The following is a 21,121-nucleotide window of genomic DNA, read 5'->3' as shown; positions in this document are numbered from 1 at the left end:
CATTTGGTTGTCGAGCAGCGGCGGTCACACACACACAGTCGCTTTAGAGTCCGTTCCCCGATTTTGGAAACGCAACGAACATGAAGGTGAGTTTTCAACCCAACTCCACTCCACTCCATTCAACTCAATTGCCGGATGCGATGGATTATAAATGCATTTCCTGCACTTCCTGCCCTCTTCCGTCTAGGTATTCATCTGTCTACTGAGCACAGTTTGTCTCTGCAATGCCACATTTCTATCGCTGTTCGGCGGCGGTGGCGGTGGTGGTGGTGGAGGAGGAGGCGGCGGAAGCAAGACCACCTATAATGTCATAGCCACGCCTAGTCATGGATACGGACATGGCGGTGGAGGATATGCTCAAGCATATGGACATGGCAGCAGCAGCGTCTCCTCCTCCCCCCAAGTCATCAAAGTCATCCTCCAGGACGGTCCTAGCTATGGTGGCTACAGCGGCCGCAGTGCTGGCGCCGTCAGCCACGGCTATAGCTATGCTCAGCCCCAGCCCCAGCCCCAGGCGCAGATCTATAAGATCATCGAGCAAGCTGCACCCGCACCATTGCATGTGGCCTATGGAGGTGGTGGCGGAGGCGGCGGCGGCTATTCGTACGCTTCCGGCTACTCGGGCCACAGTCATGGCTCTCACGGCAGCCAAGACTTCAACGCCATACTGCCACAGATCATACAGCTGGTGCTGCAGGAGGACGCCCTAGGGGGTGGTGGCGGCGGCTACGGAGGCAACGATGCCGCCTACAATCAGCAGCTCATCGACACCTTCGGCCTCAAGGGCAAGGCCATCATAATGCGCGCCGATAAGGCGCAGGGCGCCTTCTTCAAGAGCGGCCATGTGGTGCAACGCGGCACCCTCAAGGTGATGCGCGTCCAGGACAATCAGCAGTCACACCAGACACAAAGCTATGGCGGCGGTTCCGGCTGGAGCTCGCACCCAGCCCCCGCTCCAGCGCCTTCTGGCTGGAGCTCGCACCCAGCCCCCGCCCCAGCGCCCTCCGGCTGGTAGGCGCCCCATTAGTTAGCTAGTTCAAACAAATTTGATAACTTTTTTTTTATTATTATTATACTATAGTGTTGTTTTTTTTTTCATCCTCATCATTACTTTGTGACCAAAGTACAAAACAGCTTGTAAGTTCCATCGCCCTCCTATACTCTTTTTTTCATCTTGAACTTCAACCTCACTTTCGTCACCTTTTAAATTATTTTAAGTTATGCATTTATTAAAGAAAAGAGAAATCGTATGAGTCGAAACTGTTTCATGGTCTTTATTGTTGCATTGAGATTGAGAAATTATCTTTGTTGGCTTAGCTTCAGGGCGTTACTCGTTTCTTAACACCTATTGGGTTCTCAACTGATCGAAAGATCGGTCCGTTGGGTAACAAAAATATCTTCTCATGGTATAACACATACAAGTAGGTGCTCATCAAATGCCATTCATGTAATAGTTTCCACAGAAATTGATTGTGCCCTGAACCCGACGTTTCAAGGGTATATAAGAAGGCAGTTGGAGGCGTGGCAGATTCCATCTTATAGGTATACGATCAGCATAATGCCACGAATCGATATAGACATGTCCGACTGTCCATTCGTTCGTTTCAAAGCATGTTCGAAGTCGTTTCGCTCTTTCCCCCTTCGTATCCAGTAATTCCCAACCTTTCTAGTTATACAAGTAGTTTTCTTTCTACACTATAGCATTTGGATTATTTGGAATCGGCCACATCGAGAAAAGAAACAAGTTTAGCAACAAAAAATCAATCGATCAATTTTCATTTTAGAAATAGTTATACTGAATGGAAAAAAAGACTAAAGGCTTCAAAACATTACCTCATTTTATGGAGTAATGCATTTTTTTGAGAACTGATTTGAATTTGCTGGCCCACTGTACACAACAATTAGATTACCGACCACGTTTTAACAGCCGAATAGTGAACCCGTTTCTCATTATTAACTGAAGTAATTTTTAATTAGCGCTGATTGAAATTGATTTTATTTTATAATTGATCTGAAAGCTGAGAGCTGCCCACACAATTCCAACTGCCTCTGAGGTCATATTTAGTTGTAGGTAGCAACTAGAAAGTTGCACTTAACGATCCAATCCAATTAGAGACATTAGAGGCATCTTCATCTCTCCATTAAGCCTTGGACTCATTTCATACAACATTCTTCTCATAGAGAAGAGGAAACCTTCTACTTTTGCCTAGCCTAGACAGATGTCCGACTACACTTCGATTCATCTCCAATCTTTAGCTGAAACTCGGAGCTACCAATGTTACAAATCAATTAGATGAAACTCTTGATTATTCGCCTAGTCGTTGGATACAAAAATAGCGTAGATACTTTTGATTTTCATCTTTCAGTTTGAAAGTGTGTGCTTCCTATTTACATATTCATTTTAAGAGCCTACAGAATAAGGAATACAGATTGGCGCAGCTTCGATTATGAATAGAATGAATTAAATGAGCTTCGCCCATTCGCAGATATTCATGTTGAACAGAACAGAACAGAACGGAACGGAAAATGATGGCGGGAACGAGTTCTTCTTTTATTCTAGGCGTATTGTGGGTTTTTGGTTTTTGTTTTCCGTTTTCTTTGTATGCTTCTGTTGGGAGTGCGTCAAACATTTGATTAGTTATATGCAATGGCGATGGCGACGTCAGAAATCAAAAACAAGATCAAATACAAATCTAGAACGTTACCTCCGGCTGTGCCGAAATAAAGTACCCTCCCGGTTATTAATTATGAGACGAATTTCTTCATCATTAATTGTTGTTCAAAGCATCCAAAGCTTTTGGCTAATTCTCAGTTTCTTTGTCTTACTTCTCTCTTGTCATCTCTTCTGTTTGTTGTTTGCTTTCTCAACTTTCGATCATCTTTTCACCATCGGCACAACAGGTTGCAACATCGTTTCATAACTCTTCATAATAGTCTTAGCTCAGTGGAGTAGAAGCTAAACTTAGCTCAGATTTATGAAGAAACCTTTGTGACTGAGAGTCCCTAAAACAAATTATTGTCCATATTTGATGAAGGTTTTACTCGTATATCTCTTCGCTGCCGGAGTTATGTCTCCTTTGTATGAGCCTAAGTTCTTCCCAAGCCACCCAAATGACTAACTTTCTCCAAAGGCGGAGCAGAGATTCTTCTAAGATAACTCATTGTTAGGAAGGGCGCAGAAGGTTTAAGCTGTTCTTCAACCAGACACCAGACCACTTCGTCTCTCAATTACCAGAAATAATATACGAGTATAGAATTCAAAATTGAAAATACTTTTAGAATTATTTGAACTACAGCAAACAAAAGTATCTGTTGATATCTTTGTTATCGCTTCATAGGGATGAAAGGAGACATAAAATTCACTTCAATAACACTGCTCATTGGTAATTAGATGTAATTGTTAATAATATAATAAAATAATAACAAATAAGCAATGTCGGGTTCTATTAAATATGAATATAGAAAACCACAAAAATGTGCCTATCAAGGCAAATTGTTTCATCAAGCAATTAAGCAATTCTTCTTTTTGAATACGATTTTGTCCCCACAATTGTCGTAAGAAGCGACTACAAGCGAAATACAGCTACCTGTCGGCTTTAAGTGAAGGGTATATCAATCAATACAAATACAAATAATAATGCGACCATCAAAATCATATTATGTATAGCACAATATTGAATATATCTATCGCATGTATAGCATTGTTGGGAGTCTTCTTTTGATTTGAAAGTAAAGCTGGTTCTGCGCTCTGCCGATTTTAATGATCTACAATCTACAGTCTACAGTCGAATCGTTGACAAGGTTCTAGGTGCTGCGGTCTATAAAAGCGAATGTTTGATTCACAGCTCATCACAAATCTCCGAGCAATCAAGCCAACTACCAGGCAGTATCCAAACAATCCATTGAGTCAACATCATGAAGGTTAGTACAGCGATCCATGGGTTCGAATCAAGCCCGACTCAGCGCCTTTCTCTTTTCCAGTTCTACACTGTCTGCCTCCTGCTCTCTGCCCTCTGTCTGGCCATGACATCCGGCAGCGTGATCGGCTACGGCGGTGGCTACGCTGGTGGTTACGGCGGTGGCCTGTCTCTGGCCACAGTGCCAGTGGTGCGCCAAGTGGCCGTCCCCGTGCCCGTCGTCCAACGCGTGGTCGAGCCTGTGGCCGTCCCCGTCCCCGTTCGCGTTGTCCAGCCAGTCTATGTGCGTCGCTCCGTTGTTCCCTCGGTGGTCCGCGTCGGACACGTCGGCCATGTCTACGAGAGTCCCCTCTCCTATGGCGGCTGGTTGAAGCAGAAGTAAAGCAGCAGCGAAGAAGTCGACAATTATCAATTTTTTTTCTCTACATGTATTCCTTTATTTTATTCCCAACTAACCCATTTTTTTTGAAACCCCCAATAAAATGATTGTAAATATGAAGATCATAGATTGAAGCCAAACTTTCTCAGAGTCTGTCAAAGGATTAACATAGGAATAAGAGAAAAGGATACTTCTGCAGGATAGAAACGATTCGAGGGTTAAGGCAGAACATTTGCTATATTAAGTGCAAGGAAACAGCGGATTATAGTAATGCCTTGAATTTTTGAAGAGCATCGGGGATTAAAAGCACACAAATAAAAACATTAAGATCTCCTTCCTTGGACTCTGATGTTTCGGTAATTCCACCTCTTTCTACATCGTTTAGTTCATACTAATGGGCAGGTATTATTCAATGGCTTAAATTATTCCTAATAATTTAAAGCATTTTTAATGCTAATTAGTTGGTACTAGCTCCTCCCTTCTTCGAAATAGCATCTCTTTGTTAACGAATTTTCCAACATTTTGAAGAATATTTTTGTCAAATTTTCCAACAATTTTCAATCAATTTTGCTGGCAGGAGTACGAAAAGCCAATTGTCACAACGGGTGAGTTACTTCTGAAGTGCAAGTACAGTACAGTTTCGTTCCCCGACAATTTCAAATTTTCAAACAAAACACCAAGGACAATCCTGCGATCAGCCAACGGCAGATTAAGTCTCGAGCTGAAGCCGGTTTTATTAATTAGAATGGCCATGGAAAGTTCAAGCCACGAGGAGCAACAGGAAGGAATTGATTTTATTATAATAATTATAAGATTAATTATAAAATTAATAATAAAATATATATGTATGTATTTATTTATATGTATACAATGCATTTATAATAATGGATGTCCTTTTTCATGTTCGACACGAAGGGCTGGCAACACGAAGGAATTAAATTAAATGAAATAATAACAAAAATTATAATAATAATAAAATGTATAATATTAATAAAATAATGATGTCCTTTTTCGTGTATATTTATCTCCTATCTTTAATTTTGCTATGTCCGTATTTAATTTACGTTAATAATACTTAATAGATTAAATTTTTGCGTAAAAGAAAATAAAAACGACTAAAAATAAATTTTTCATGTGTTTATTATTGTGGTTGGTGAGGGGGGGTGAAGAGGGTGGGTTTAGAAAGGACTCATATAGCTGTCTCATAAATACAAAATATTCAGTTTGACCGATGGCCAAAACGCTTGCAATTGCTAAAATCCAAAATCTGAAGTACCAGGCGAACAGAAACCAGCAGCAAGGTGAATTTTTTTTAAATTTAAAATTAAATTCGGCTGCCTAAAAGTATGCCACAATTTTTTATGTAAGCCGGGCTCCACACCATTTTGCAGCTGGGGCTCAAACCAATCTGTCAAATTGGTTTGAGGTCCGGCTGAAAAATGGTTTGAAGCCTAGCTTACATTTATTTTTAAATTTTTTAAAAAATCATCTTCCTGCTGAATTATGTTCGCCTAGTACGTAGCAAATATGCCAGTTTGCAAACTAAAACCGAGGGCAGCTGCGGCTTTTAAGAAAATTATCAAATCGCTTGCAAATGCTAAAATCCAAAATCTGATGTACCAGGCGAACATAAATCAGCAGCAAGAGGAATTTTCTAAAAATTCCACATTTAATAATGCCCCTGTTTGATATGCTACCCTTTTTTTTAACTGCAGCCGGTTCCAAACCAATTTATTATTAGATAAATAAGAAAATAAATAAGTTGCAGCGGTACAAATGAATGCAAATAAAAAAGGTCACTTTTTAGGACTTGCTGCTGATTTATATTTGCCTGAAATTGAAGGATTCAGGACCTACTTCCTGCAGCAAATCAATAAAAACAAATAAGAAAGGTTGTTATCTTTTAAAAGTTGTTTTATTTGAAAAAAAAGAACTGTATAAAATATTTGCCTTAATGTAACTGACAATTTTAAGGATAAATGACAGCTCCTTTTACAAATAGAAGAACAGGAACAGCAATAAACAATTAATTTTGTATTAACATATTTTATAATAAAAGTTTTGATTAATTTCTTATTACTAAACACTTATTTAATTATAAGTATTTTTAATTACTTAATAAATTAATTTGTTTACAAAGTAAAATAACAATTAATTTTGCATTAACATACTTGTACTTTACAATAATAGTAATTTTTAATTTCTTATCATTAGAATCTTTATTACTCGCTTTGTTTTGCACACACAGAAATCCATTTTGGAACATCGTTTTAATTGGGTCTCTGTGGCTGATACTCAAGGATAAGAACAGCATAGTAGATGTCCTTGGCAAATGGCCTTATCTCATTCCTTTCTGAAACGGGGCCCATTCTGTATACCCTGTACACATACGATACGCTCTAGGATCCCCATTGAAAGTACGAAGGACGTGCTCATCTCACAGATATTATGCTGGAGTGTGAAACTATGTCCTGGCGTCTGCTTGCAGGACCAGCTGTTGGAGCAAGTCAACAGCTACAAGTACTTGGGCGAACAGGGACCCCGAGTGACAGAATAAACCAAATTAGAAAAAATAGTCATTTTATTGAAATCGTGTATTGCTCCTACCTGGCGACATGGTTTTCAGGTTTACGGAATCGTTACAAAATCCCACCTAGGGAAAATGCGAATCCTGCAAGCGAAAACATTACGCTTGTTGACTGCTACATGAGTATCCAAGGAGTATCCAAAGTTGGTGACGTCAGGAACGAGCTAGCTGCGCAGAACATGGGGCAAATCCGGACCCATGAGGAGGAGTCTAAAGAGATCCCATCCGGTCGACACTACCAATAGATTTTTATCCACTATGAGTATATAAAATGAATTTGTTAATTCCATAAGCACGCTTTTAAGTTATTTTAAATAAACGCAGTACAATTAATTAATAATGAAATAGTTTTTTAGTTTCGTAGATATATGAATAACATATATTCCTAGACTTGTCCGTTGGTACGACTGTCTGCCTGGATTTCTGAAACTGTTACACTTACTATATTTTGACTAAATTTCTTATGTAGACTCGCCTAGTCCGCAGGCAAACGAATTTATTTATTTCGCCCTTTCGCCCTCCTGCCCACAACTTCAAAGCAACAAAAACTAGACTTTCCATATTTAATTCTCTACCTCTAGTTAAAACTGATTAAAATCAGATAGTTATAGGAACCGGGCTCGCTCCTCTTCTTCATCTTATATAAGAGTACTTCTGCTATGCGCTGGGCTGCTCGACTATAATATTTCTATTTTATATTCTTTCGTGTGGGGATCTACCCCATTTGGCTGATAAAAACTTCAATCTGAAAAGATTTATTTTTTTCTCAAATCCCCTTATTCACTCGACTTGGAAGCAACTACGAAATCTACTTGTACAAGTAATTATATTTAAAGCTAATGTTTTTAGTTGTACCCACGTGGTTCGAATGGTATCCAATTCTGGAGGCACAGTTCTCCTCCCTCTTCCTCTACTCTCTGGGGACTCCATTCGAACGCAGCTCGGTTTATATCGTTCAGACACTTGTTATTGAATGCGTCAGGAGTTTGTTCAGATCGTTTCCATATAGTCGCCACGTTTCGCATCCATACGGTAGAATCGATTTTACATACAAGTATGATGCGTAGGTTCTTAATTTAGTTTTGCGAGTGATTAGAAATCTTTTTTTTTTTTTAACTTACTTCTTCAATGCTTAACAGAAGTTTTATTGAAACCAGCTCCCGTCAATCGAAACAATTATCTTTCTGAGCCCAGTTTTTGAAATGGGAAAATAATGGGAAGTAATAGAAGCGCAATTTCAAAGTGGAGCATACTTTCCCATAATCAATTACAAGGGATCTACATAGGGTGCCTGCAAGATGGATGGTCATTCAGCGTCGGCTTCTTGGTGCTCGAAGTTGCATAAATCTCGCTTTTTCCCACACAGCCAGTTGTTGACCCTCGGGGCGCGCGACCAGCCGGCCTCAGGTTGCAATCGCTTTTTGTTGGCAACACTAACACCCCACGTTTACGATTTACAACACAAACTATAGGCGGCTTTTGGGCTCTTTTACGATTACAAAAAAACAGACAGACAGGCGGACAGACAGACAGACAGACGGACGGACGGATAGACAGACATGTGTGGGTATGTGTGTGGCGCATCTGCAGGCACGTCTATTAAATTTGAAGCGCGTCGATCTTATGTAACGAGTCTCTTTGTCCATCCATCTGTCTGCCAGTCTGTCTGTCTGTCTGTCTGTCCCTTGTATGTATGTGTGTGGTTGACAACATTTTTGGGAACAAAAGCGCGGCGCATGCTGAGTTTCAGATTCGGATGCAGACCTTGAAAATGTGTTGGCATGTGGGCCGTAATGGTCAGCAAACGAGCCTCCACTCCACAGTGGGCCGAATCGATCGCCGACTGAATATTTGATTCCACACAGTCGATCACGAACTGCGGCAAATATTTCTGAATCCCTAGACTCTATCTATCGGTTTGATCGGTTTGTAGTGGTTGATACAACAATATAACTTAATTAAAAAAATGCAAAAAAAAAATAAAAACATAATTGTACAATAAATTGGTTGAAGACCCCGGAAGCTATTGCTAACACAACGACTACGATTAGTTTTAAGATTTGGATTTTAAGCTAGCATTATAAAATGAAAACAAAAATACGAAAATAAATAAACCATAAAAAAAGTGAATAATAAAAAAGTAAGTAAAACTTTAATGAAAGCATGAATAAATTTAGTATAACAAAGAAAATGAGAAAAACAAATAATAAATTTCCAAAGCACGTTTGTGTTTTCATTTAATTGATAATATATGTGTAGCAAACCGGAATACACCTAATTCTGTTTCTACACGGTCTTTTTTTACACGATTTTGATATAACACGGTTTGAAAATGAAAAATTTCCTATATGCTTGTATTTCTTTAGAGATAAGGAACCAATCACCTATTTTTGCACATGATCGATGTCTTTTTTTACACGGTTGGTTCTGGATCCAATCTACCGTGTAAAAACAGAATTGTGTTGTTTTCGAAAATGTGCAATCTTTTTCAGCTGGACTTGCCATTTGGCCCACTGTGCGAGCAGGGGGCAGTGAGGCAACAGCAGTGGCAATGGCAGTGGCTGAACAACAAACGGCATGCATTAAATTGTTAATAAGTATATACAAATATGTATGTGTGTGTGTGTGTGTGTGTGTGTGCGTAAATGCATGACAAGCCCATTGTTGTTGGTTATCGCCGCGCCTTATCAGCCATAAATGCAAATGCAGATTCAAATGTAGAGTCGAGGCGAATCGAGTTGGCCAAAGCCAAAGTCGCAGTCGCAGTCGCAGCCCCCACAATTACAATCACAATCACAGTTTCGAAACAGAAACAGAAACAGAAACAGAGATAATAATGAGATTTCGGAATTTCGGAAATGCAGTTAGGAGGGAAATGGCGATGGCGATGGGGATGGGAGCACTAAGTTATGATCACGACCTGATCGAAGAGACGATTATGGCCGATTGTGGATGTAACGCAAGGCTTTACGAAATCGGGGACCGGCCAACTGGAATTGGAAATGGAAATGAAGAAGAATTTGTATGAGGCGCATAAAAAGTTTTGATGCCGCGGCGTCGACAAATGGGCGCGGCGGCGGCAGCGGCAGCGGCTGCGGCAGCGACGTCAGCGCTGGCCGCTCAATGAAATTGAAAGCCGCTGGCGTATTTGCATCATCAATGGACGGCCGGCTCGATGGATGGCTGGATGGATGGATGTAAGATGATTATGATGCCAACTTTGCTTCTTGTGTTTGTTGAATTTATTAATGAAATGCTTTTGTTTTGCCTCATCGTTGTTGTTGTTGTTGTTGTTGTTTGCGGGTGCATTGGAAATCCGTACGGCTGCTGGTGTGGTGTGTGGTTGCTAATTTAAATATATGTTTCGGCATGTCTGTGTGTAAAAACTGAATAATTATGTATCATCATCATTATCATTAACATCGGCGATCATGTTGTGGAAACTGTGGATCGTATAAAAGCGTGCTGGCGCCATCCAACCGACATCAGTAAGACTTTTGGCACCTCAGCTGGGACATCTGTCGGAAGTCGTCTAGTCTCCCTCCTCCTCCCCCCAAAAGAAAATAGTCAAGGAAAGGTGTTAACATGAAGGTGAGTCTTCAAGACCGACCGCTGGTCCACATCCTCCAATCCCCCCAATCCACTAATCCTCTTCTCTCTCACCCCATCTGTTGCAGGTGTTTGTGTGTATGTGTGCACTGTTCGCTGTGGCCAATGCCGGCTTCCTGGGTCTCTTAGGAGGTGGCGGTGGCGGTGGTGGCGGCGGCGGTGGTGGCAGCCTAAAGGGTGGCAGCATCGGCGGTGGTGGTTATGGTGGTGGCGGGCATGGCGGCGGCGGCTATGGCGGTGGCGGTCACGGACATGGCGGCCACGGCGGACACGGCAACGTCCAAGTCGTGAAAGTCATTCACCAGCAGGGTGGTGGTTATAGCGGCGGTGGCTACGCCGGCGGCTACGGCTACGAGCCCTCCCACCAGATCTACAAAGTCAAGGTGATCTCCAGTGGCGCAGCGGCGGCACCCGTTTACAGTGCGCCCGCCCCCGTCAAGGTCATCAAGCTGTTGCACCAGGAATCTTCTTCGGGTGGCTATGCCGGCGGCTACGTTGAGAGTGCACCGCAGGTCATCAAGGTGTTGCACGAACGCAATGTGGCTCCGGCAACCGGTTTCATTGGCGGCGGCAGTATCGGCGGCGGTGTCACTAAGGTGGTGCGCGTCATCCACGAGCATTCGGCGTCGGGTGGTGTTTCGATTGGCGCACCTGCTCCCGTTTATAGTGCTGGCATTGATACCTCATCGGGGGCGTACAGCTCTTCCATCGCAGCCCCAAGTCCGGTCTATGGCGCTCCCATCTCTGCTCCAGCTCCAGTCTATAGCGCTCCCGTTGCCGAACCAGCTCCCGTCTACAGCGCACCTGTGGCCGCTCCAGCCCCCATCTACAGCGCTCCCGTTGCCGCACCAGCTCCCATCTATAACGCTCCAGCTCCCGTCTACAGCGCTCCCGTAGCCGCTCCAGCTCCCGTCTACAGCGCACCCGCCCAGACTTATGCCCCTACACCTGCTCTCAGCGTTCCAGATGTTGCGCCCGCCCCCATTTTCGCCCCCCCACCGGTCCTAAGCCTGCCCGTTCCGGAGCCAGCCTTGCCCGTCGGTCACGTGCCCGCCCAAACCTATGGACCACCGGCCTACTAATCGGCTCGCAGGTGTACCACTCCCTAACCATCTTAGTAGTACAAACTACGGAGGAACGGCAATTCACACGCACAGACACCGTCCTGCTTGGACCTCCGACGACTTCCACAAAACACCCAAACGACAATCCAACATAATGCCATAAATTATTTGTTAATTTTTTTTTTTTGCATGTATGTATATATACACTTATATAATAATTCGATAGTTGAAAAGTAAAGAAAATTAAAAAGAATTTTTAAAAAATATGGTTCCTACTTTGCATAACCGGCATGGCCAGAGCCATACAGATGGTTTCCCATTCACAGGTCTCTCAATAGGAAACAATGCAAATCATAATAATGGTCCTCCCGTTCACCAAACTCTCAACAATAAATAATTCGTATATTAATAACACCAGCTTGAAGAATTTCAATGGCGTTATGACTAACTCACCTATTGAATCGGTACATAAAACATAAGTATGTATATTGCAGGGTATCCGTCTTAGGGAATTTGATTTGATGTTTTTTCGTTTCACAAAGAGTGACTCAACAAAAACGGATTCCACTAATATCTCTGTAACCGATTTGTTACTGCTATTGGGGAGTCTGACTAGGCTTTGCGCCTGCAACAAGTTAAACCTGAAATACAGTTCAATTTGCCCAATTTGGAGAGATGGAGATTAACATATATTTACAAATGAAGTTTCTGTAGGTTTGTAATCAAAACATAAACTCGTATTGCCTAAGAACGTGTAATGTTCACATAACAAGTTTGATGAATGTGGACTCAACGGTTGCAGAAATCAGGACGTTCATCCAGACAGACGAACGAACGGACGGTCATGACTTAATCGCTTTGTCTAATGATGCAGATTAAGAATGGGGTCGGAGATGCATTCTAAAAATACCCTTTTTACTGTGCACAATAATTTGTCAGGTATTAAATAATAATAAATTCGCTTTCCAACTCCATTTTCAATGACAAACATTGCTAAAAATATTCCTACAGCTCTCATGAATTTTTTGTAGATTCTCGCAGTTTTCCCAACATATCGACATTAACCGCATTAATATATCTTTCATGTTTACATGCGAAATCAATTGCTGGCTCTTAAAGCTCTAAATTTGAAAGCATTATCAACGTTTCTCATATCTACAGTTCTCTTCAAGCTATAGAATAATAGCGCTTGATTGATATGGCTATGGATATGATATGGATTGATATTGGCCTTATCTATCTACAAATCTTCTAAATTTGCTACTACAGCATCGCAAATAACTGATTAGAGAGCTCCAGAGCTCGTGTTTCAGAATTTCGAATATTGTACAAATTCGAATCCGCAGTTCAATCGAATTCTTAAATATTGGTATTAGAGATCCGCATGACTGCATTTGTATGTTGGAGTCTGTTCTGTTCCATATTCTACTCATTCGCTTTAGAAGAATATAAGTACCTGAATGATGAAATACCCATTTATTGGTTAAATATGAGAAAACACTACTGAATGACTGACTGACTGACTGACTGACTGACTGAGTTGAAGGCAAGTGGGGAAAATAAGAGAACAGGCAGCAGAGCATAGGGCCCTACTGTGTTATGAGTAGCGCAGCGTTAGGCGGCGAGCAAGACAGACAATAGCAAGATCTCTCTTACTCGCTCTAACACGCACGGACTCTATTTCGTGGAGATCTTTGCAAGAAGAATATTGTAGGGGCGTTCTCATTACACTTTGAAGAAGTATTCGTTTAAATTGCTGACGAATGTCTGAATGCTTACATGCAACCCTCTATTGCCGATATTTACGAAAGACAATTTAAAGCGCACAACTTTGAAAACAGACTGATTCTGTTTAACAATTTGCTTCTTTTTCGAATGGAGACACAGAATAAGTGCTCTACAAGATTTGGTGTCGTCTTTCAATTCAATAGTTTGTATAGTTTTTAACTCAACCGAGCACCTATAGGGTCTGCTGACAGAGTATAGAATAGTCGTACTGGAAGTCCGCTTTTTAATTGTAAGAAAATTAGTTCAAATTTAAATAATAATCAAGAACCTCGTTCAAATATCTTAAGCATTGTGTGCATAGCAGCATTTTGTTTAAAATATAAACAATTACACAAAGAGATGGATTATGCAGAATTTGAAGCCCGGAAGCGAGAAAAAACCCACAAACTGGTTCTGCGCACCGACGACGAGAATTTGCATTTCAAGTTTAGTCCACTTGGCTGATATACTTTTCAGAATCCTTTATCGTTCACGCAGATGAGACACACTTGGAGGCAGAGACGGACAACTAATCGTCGCATTCTGATCAAGCATATACGTATTTACAAATATTTATAGAATGTCCAACCAAAGACACAGAATAATGCAGAGAAGTGAAGGCATCGCGTCGGAACTGTGATGGCGACAATTATGTTCATAGTTAGCTGCTATCTTCCGAAGTTTGCTCGCACGAATTATAATACTCGAAGATCCAACAGCCTCCGACATCGCCAATAGGCTTTCTGGCAGTCAAGGCAAAGTCATTTCGAATGACAATACTGCGACACTTTACAAAATTTGATTTGTACTCATCTGTTTAGAGACCTGGAGGCTTAAGGCCGTTACGCAATATAATTAATGATTTCCCATAAAGTAATGAACAGTTAATATTCTTGCTACTGTGAGGCGTCACAACAGCATGGAAATTGAAAATGTTCAAGAAAATCTTACCGATTTGGCCTCTTTAAATTAAAATAAAAGCTTCTGCTTATCCAGGCACTGTGTGGAGCATAAAACCTCGCCACCGCCAATGCCAACGCCAAAATGAATGTCTTGTGTGATTGAAATGTGAAGAATATAATGGAATTGATATTGTGATCCGCGACGAGGTTTCCTGCACTTATTGGATTATTGTTTTGTGTGGCATAGTTGGGATGTTATTAATTTCATTTATTGTTTCATAACAGTTTTGCTGCCAGCTTAAATGCGGCACTTCATCATATTTTGTATTATGTGTGTTGGTATTTAAAACTCATCTCTTGTTGTTAATTAAGATCTATTCAAAAATCTATTCGGCAGCTTTGACGAGCGCTTCCGCAACTTCCACAGCAATGGCAGCCTCTGCCTTGCCCTGCAACAAAAAAACGATACATTATTAACCAATAATTATTTATAAAGAACAAACACTTGCTTTCTCATCAGCAGCTGAGCTGAGTTGAGACTGATATTTGGATAGCAGCTGTCTGGCTTCGTTGACATCAATGTCCTCAACGTTGTGCGCCTCTTCCGCCAGCACCTGCACGGAGGAGTCCTCATTTACAGTCACAGATCCACTGGAGACGAAGAACTTGGACACTTTGCCTTCATTATCGTACACCTGCACAACGCCTGGCTTCAGCACAGCTGCACCCAAAGACGGATGAAGATGAAACTGTTGTCAGATACATATACATATGTGTGACAGACTTACCCAACGTTGGCACGTGCTTGGCCAATATGCCGAAGGCTCCGCTGAAGGAGGGCACATCGATTTGGCGCACCACGGTAGAATCGTAGAAGGTCTTGTTGGCGGCAGCAAAGGTCAGCTTCATCTCGTCGGAGTAGGCACGCGACATGGCCAGACGGGAGCCGCGTGAGGCCAGCAGACGCGCATTCTTTACGAACGACATGTTCTGCAAGAAATAGTACATGGGTGAGATAAACAATGAAGCAATTGTTGGAAAGCATCCAGTTAGAAACTGAACAACAAAACCAACAAACATTATATAACTTTGTAGGTTAGGCAGGTGGCGGCTTTTTACGCTTACAGTGCCCAACAATCAGCTGCACAATAACAATGCAGCGCTGATTTTGTCTTTTCAAAGCAGTTACTACCTTTTTAGCCTGCAGCTTACCTTTTTAATTTGTTTGGAGTGTTGCGAAAAAAAAGAATACGCTGCGATTCGTTGCCAAAACCCCTAGACTGCACCGCTGATACGTAAATATGTCTACTCTGGCAGAACTATTGTTATCGACAGTGCTTATACAGCAGTGTTGTCAGACGATTCAAAAATACCAAAAGCAGTATTAGCCATAAAGTATTTTAATACTAGTAACAACGATAACAGTCCTCTGCCGAATTTAAACTGGCTTAAATACACTAAAAGGAATCGTGAAATCACTTTAGTCGAAAAAAGTAATTAAATAAATCTAATATGTAATGTATGTAATACTTATTGTAGATTAGAACAAATAAAAGCAATAAAAAGCAACACAATTTGCTATTTTCAAAGACAACGAATTCTCTTTGAGCCGACATACATACATATGTATATTTAAAAAACTTTAGTTTATATCGACTGACAAACCATTTTCTACACAATTATCTGCCGAGCTTCTTAGTTAATCCTCATCGCGTTCCGCTATTAAATGTAAATGCAACCTCCCCTAAAGCGTTATACAGAAAACGTGTGTATATATAGTTAACGCTTTTAGATATCTGTGAGAAATACACTTCATTTATTTAGGAGCATAAAAGTGTTACCCGAAAAGCTTTGTGAACATGAGCTAATATGCGCTCTCTTTCTAATTCTAAAATGAGCGCCATCTCTGCCTCTATGGGGGCTACGCACAGTTTACGGGCATCCAGACGCACTCGTCGGATGGATGCGTTTGCGTTTGGCCGGAAAGGAGCTTAATGAACCGCCTTTCCTTGTCGTGCATCTCAGCGGTACAGAGCGTTAAATCGCGCTGCCTGAAGATAAGAGCATCCGCATCGCCGTCATATTTGATGGAGAAGGCGCTGCTGGTGGAGCTGGGGCTGCCAGTGCGAAGCGCAGCCAGCCGATTGCCTTGGCTGGCGTCGATGAAGAAGTACCATTGGAACTGTTCGTTGCGCAGCAGGAAGATTGGCGTGGAAGGCCCCGTACGTTGGCCGGCGCTTTGCTGTTCCTGAACGAAGGCTCGCATCGAGCCCGCGCTATCAGTATAGTTCGGCTGAATCCACGTGAAAACCTGTCGTCCATTGAGCCCATAGTTCCACTCGTCAGTAATTGTGGTGTACACATATTCGTGATGCGCCTTGTTCAACAGGCAGAAGCCCTGCGAGTCAAACAGCTTTCTGAGCGCTTGGGGCAGGTTCTGCTGCAATTCATTGACGCGCCGTTGCAATGGTTTGTCGACGTTCGCGTACATGTAATGGGTGCGGATATTGCTGAGGATGTAGGCCGCATTGAACAAATATGCGTTGCTTAAATCGTGCATCGACCGATGGTGCCAGTAGAGTGCGAGCTGTGCTTCGATCATCGTTTTGAAGCTGTTCTCGTCCTTGTCGGTGAACAGATCCTGCAGCTGCAGCGCCAATGCCTCGGTGGGGCGATGGAAATACACGTCAGCCACCACGCGCACGAGAATGTCGCGAACCAGCGCTGGCTCCAGAGTTGATGCGATATACATGCCATAAGCTGCAATGCTCTCCTGGGCGTTCAGCAGATTCCCCAAACGCTGCACCAACAGCTGCCGCAGATGACGACGCACCTCCTGCTGAAGTTCGCAGGCTGTGCGTCCTGTGCTGCTGCCACTGCTGCACTGGCTCGGCTCATTCTGTATAAAGCTGTTCAGTTGCGTGTAGAGACCTTTCACCTTCTCGGTGTCATCGGGGAAGTCGGCGCGTATAGCGCCCCAAATGCTCTGAAAGATTTGCAACTTGTCGCCTCGATTGGCGGTGCGTTTTAGCACCACCTGGTAGCCATCCAAGTCGGGCTCCTCCATGAAAACTGCCCCAGTGGCGTCCCAAAGCAGCACGAACGCAGCGAATACCCACAGCAGATACCTTTCCAGCCGCATGTTGTTTTGCTTCTAGACTGATACATGCCGTTCACGGCCATTAACACCACTCTAGGGGCCATTGATAAGCGCGTCTCAAAGCTCAGATCGCAGCTTTTCTTCCATACATATAGAGCTATATATAGATCCATTCAATGATTATTTTCGTAGGCTTTTCCCCATCAGGCATAATCAATTTTAATCCGCTTTGTAGCGTCGCTTAAACACACATCTGTGCTCATCGCCGTGCTTTGTTGGCTGCTCCGCTTCAGCGAAGATGATGGAGACGGTGAAGAGGACGAGGAGGGGGGCGACTTGGCCGGTGCAACTGCCGCTTCAGCCCTGGCAGATCTGGAACGCTCGCGTCGAGCACGCGGCACTATAAAGTCGTAATAGATGTTAAGCAGCTCGTGAAGAGGCAGCGCATAGGCATTGGGAAGAAAGAGTTGGCGCTGTGGATGGATTCCCACTTATTCATGGAATCTAAGCATGTTTTTGTGTGTATGTGTGTGTACGTACCCTTTCAAGCGCGAATATTATTTCGTCGCGTGTTAATGTTTGCGGGTCGCTCTGCGCACATTCCATGAAAATTTCTAACCGCAAATGGTAGATTGCAGAACTAATGGATAAATCGTCGATAGTTGGAAAGAAACGATGATTTTCCAGTATCGATCGTGCCGATATTATAGAAATAGTACGCTCTTTGCTGCTTAAACTATTCAACCTCGAAGCTAGTTCAGCTTATTCCATTATGTGCGCGATTTTTTTTTTACAACAAATACCTGAAGAAGAATTTGCGTTGTTCTAATTCTAATCGAATTCGAATCTAATATCAACACTTTATAAAATTGGTTTGATCTTTATACTCCCGTAACTAATTTGTACTGCAATATTATTTTTTTTAGAAAGAGGCGAAGCTAAGTCTGGACAAAAGAGTCGATAGCAAGCAACCAGTTAGAAATTTTAACATTTCCAACATACTTATTGTACGATTATATACTACTCCAGTATCCGGCTTTGCTAATTTCTCCGACATTTGGCTCTAAATGCGACAATTACTTCGTGCATTTAGCGTGGCACTCTTCCCACTCCAGAGATTCAGTAACATAAAATTTGAGTTTTCCTTGATTTCGACATTTTGTTTTGAAAGTGCGTCAAACGCTCATTCCACCAAATAAATGCTGTTAACATTCAGGGAAGGTGTCAGCTGTTGTCGAATGGTAATCATTCGCTGCGCAGATTTACCAATAAGAATTAATTATTATTCGTTCGTTGTGAATGGCTTTTACGTTGCAGAATGTTAACTTTTAGATAGCTATAGTACTTACATGAAAATACCATCACTAATAACTTTAAAATTCGCTGCACTGCTGATTCTGCTGTTATCACAGCCTCGGAATATTATCGATTAAAAAAGGTAGGCTATCGATACGATAGTGCCACCATGATGAAATATTTCATTTAGTACTATTTTTAAGACTTTTAAAGTAAGCGCCAAACTTGGTTGGTTTTTAAAATTATTTTTCTATTTTAAGTATGGACGACGACGACGACTCATTTGATGAGGTTTTGGCTTCAATAGAAATGCCCACAGAGCCAAAGCAGCCAAAGGTGCAGAAACCGGCACCGTCCACTGACGTCGGCGCGGATCCAGTGGCCGCCAGCGTTTCGTCGAACACTCCAGCGAATCCACATTGCATTTTGGTGCATCCGAAGCAACGGGGAAATCCTATCCTCAAATCGATCCTAAATGTACCGCTGGAATTTCGAGATGATATTGTGCCCGACTATGTTGTCGGTCGTACCACTTGTGTGCTTTATTTGTCGCTTAAGTACCACAATTTGAATCCAGATTACATCTGTCAGCGACTGAAGATTTTGGGCAAGATGTATGAGCTTCGGGTCCTGCTCGTGCAGGTAGACACAGCGGTAGGGGTACTCTATGCTTTATGTATCCACATTCATTGAAACACAAATTGTCTCAGGAACCACACAATGCATTGAAGAGCCTCACCCGCATAGCTCTGCTGGCAGACCTTACGGTGATGCTGGCCTGGAACGCAGAGGAGGCGGGCAAGCTGATTGAGACCTACAAACAGTTTGAGAAACGTGCGCCGGATTTGATTATGGAGCGCGTGGAATCGAAACCATACCAAAAGGTGCTTTTGAGAGGTTTAATTATAATCCATCTCATAATATGTTTCATTGCAGCTGGTGGCCGCTCTCACTAATATTAAACCGGTCAACAAAACGGATGCTGTAACGCTGCTGCAAAATTTTGGGAACTTGGAGAACCTCATCAATGCCGGCGAGGAACGCCTTTCGCAGGTTATGGGTTTGGGGCCGCGCAAGGCTAAAAAGTTGTATAAAACGCTGCAGGAACCGTTTCTCAGCAAATAAACGGATCCTCTCATTTCTACAAACATTGTTTATTTTCATAGTTAGTGTCTAAACAAAAAAAAAACAAAAAAGAAGACAATCTTTTTTAGTCAACCACCTTCCAGATCTTGATGGTGCCGTCGTCACTGCAGGAGAGCAGTTGGCCGGACGTGACTGGATTCCAGTCAACGGCATTGACATCCTCGCCATGAGCACTATCCTCGGCGGTAACCAGCTCGAATGTCGGCTCATCGCTGTTGGAATCACTGCTCTCCTTAAATATTCTAATCGCATTATCGCCACAAGCCGTGGCAATCAGTCCCGTCTGCTTGCACCAAGTCACATCGTAAATGGCACGCGAATGGTGACCAGCCAAGGTGCAGACACACTTCCATACAGGTATATTCTCTGGAGTGGCAATGCCCGCATTATTTCCTGGGGGATACGAGCGCCAGATCTTTAGAGTTTTGTCGTCGCTGCAGGAAATCAGCCGTTCGCCATCTCCGTCGAAATCAATACCCCAAACTGTGCTGGTATGCGAGGACAGCGTGGCCGTGCAGTCCCAGTCGCTGTCCAGCGCGCTCTCACTATACAATTTAATGGTATTGTCGTAGGATGCCGAAGCCAAGACATCCTTCTTAGGATGCCACACAACACGTTTTACGTCCGCCGAATGCGAGTTGAGGACTGCGGCGCACTCGAATTCATCGTCTCCAGCAAATTCCCAAATCCAAACGGACTTGTCACGCGAACAGGTTGCCAGCAGCCCGCCAGAATGTGACCAGCTGACGCTCTTCACCTCGTTCTCATGCCCCTCCAGCGTGGCATTGCATTCGAACTCCCCCACAGATTTCGACCAAATGGCTGTGGTTGCATCGAAGCTGGCCGATGCCAAGTACTGGCCGCATGGTGACCAGTGTATCTCGCGGATTGTGCGTTTGTGTCCATCTGACAATATGGTCTTTGTGCTCCATGTACCTGAACCCGACAAAGTCCAAATCCGTATCGCCTTATCCTCTCCGCAAGAGGCAAACGTGTTGCCATTTGGGTGCCAAGCAACGCCCCAAATGCGTCCTTTGTGGCCCTGCAGCGTGTGCTCCAGAGTTAGTCGACCCATGGAATTAGATCGGCGCAATCAGTAGATTTAATTAAATATATATATACTTCTCTTCTTGTTGATAATAAAAGCGCATGATACCAACAGCAGCTGTTCAAGTTCTATGGCAACGCCGACGATTGCAACTGTGTGCCGTTGTGCAACACTGAAGTACACTTGAAGATGCTTTGGTGGAAAAGTATCGATTCTATCGCATTTCAAATACATACCGTTGCCAGCTAGAGCCTTCACAAAGCTTTCTTAAACTTTCTTGTTAAATAAATGCACAAATTGTAAATG

General features: G+C 42.8%; 6 protein-coding genes across 6 annotated transcripts; 3 read left to right on the top strand and 3 right to left on the bottom strand.

The window, feature by feature from the left end:
* The first annotated feature begins 80 nt into the window (after positions 1-80).
* On the top strand, positions 81-1,015 carry LOC115633386 (glycine-rich cell wall structural protein 2). The gene is made up of 2 exons (XM_030530830.1): positions 81-86; positions 188-1,015. The coding sequence occupies exons 1-2, from the start codon at positions 81-83 to the stop codon at positions 1,013-1,015; spliced, it is 834 nt and encodes a 277-aa protein (XP_030386690.1).
* Positions 1,016-10,185: 9,170 nt separating this feature from the next.
* Positions 10,186-11,574, top strand: LOC115633385 (loricrin). The gene is made up of 2 exons (XM_030530829.1): positions 10,186-10,474; positions 10,561-11,574. The coding sequence occupies exons 1-2, from the start codon at positions 10,469-10,471 to the stop codon at positions 11,572-11,574; spliced, it is 1,020 nt and encodes a 339-aa protein (XP_030386689.1). The 5' UTR covers positions 10,186-10,468.
* A 2,898-nt stretch (positions 11,575-14,472) lies between these two features.
* Positions 14,473-15,550, bottom strand: LOC115633317 (ATP synthase subunit delta, mitochondrial). Its single transcript, XM_030530747.1, has 4 exons — positions 15,438-15,550; positions 15,014-15,215; positions 14,735-14,946; positions 14,473-14,674 (listed from the first exon to the last, which is right to left on the bottom strand). The coding sequence occupies exons 2-4, from the start codon at positions 15,210-15,212 to the stop codon at positions 14,612-14,614; spliced, it is 474 nt and encodes a 157-aa protein (XP_030386607.1). The 5' UTR covers positions 15,213-15,215; positions 15,438-15,550; the 3' UTR covers positions 14,473-14,611.
* A 470-nt stretch (positions 15,551-16,020) lies between these two features.
* On the bottom strand, positions 16,021-18,002 carry LOC115633293. The gene is made up of 2 exons (XM_030530705.1): positions 17,866-18,002; positions 16,021-17,798 (listed from the first exon to the last, which is right to left on the bottom strand). The coding sequence occupies exon 2, from the start codon at positions 17,365-17,367 to the stop codon at positions 16,147-16,149; it is 1,221 nt and encodes a 406-aa protein (XP_030386565.1). The 5' UTR covers positions 17,368-17,798; positions 17,866-18,002; the 3' UTR covers positions 16,021-16,146.
* Positions 18,003-18,640: 638 nt separating this feature from the next.
* On the top strand, positions 18,641-19,765 carry LOC115633295 (DNA excision repair protein ERCC-1). Its single transcript, XM_030530707.1, has 4 exons — positions 18,641-18,763; positions 18,882-19,275; positions 19,332-19,505; positions 19,558-19,765. The coding sequence occupies exons 2-4, from the start codon at positions 18,883-18,885 to the stop codon at positions 19,744-19,746; spliced, it is 756 nt and encodes a 251-aa protein (XP_030386567.1). The 5' UTR covers positions 18,641-18,763; position 18,882; the 3' UTR covers positions 19,747-19,765.
* On the bottom strand, positions 19,757-20,878 carry LOC115633294 (probable cytosolic iron-sulfur protein assembly protein Ciao1). Its single transcript, XM_030530706.1, has one exon. The coding sequence runs from the start codon at positions 20,840-20,842 to the stop codon at positions 19,832-19,834; it is 1,011 nt and encodes a 336-aa protein (XP_030386566.1). The 5' UTR covers positions 20,843-20,878; the 3' UTR covers positions 19,757-19,831.
* Positions 20,879-21,121: the final 243 nt, after the last annotated feature.

This window comes from Scaptodrosophila lebanonensis, unplaced genomic scaffold, assembly GCF_003285725.1.
Source record: "Scaptodrosophila lebanonensis strain 11010-0011.00,11010-0021.00 unplaced genomic scaffold, SlebRS2 tig00001418-arrow-arrow-pilon, whole genome shotgun sequence".
Taxonomy (NCBI): domain Eukaryota; kingdom Metazoa; phylum Arthropoda; class Insecta; order Diptera; family Drosophilidae; genus Scaptodrosophila; species Scaptodrosophila lebanonensis.
This window is presented reverse-complemented; position numbering and strand designations above follow the sequence as displayed.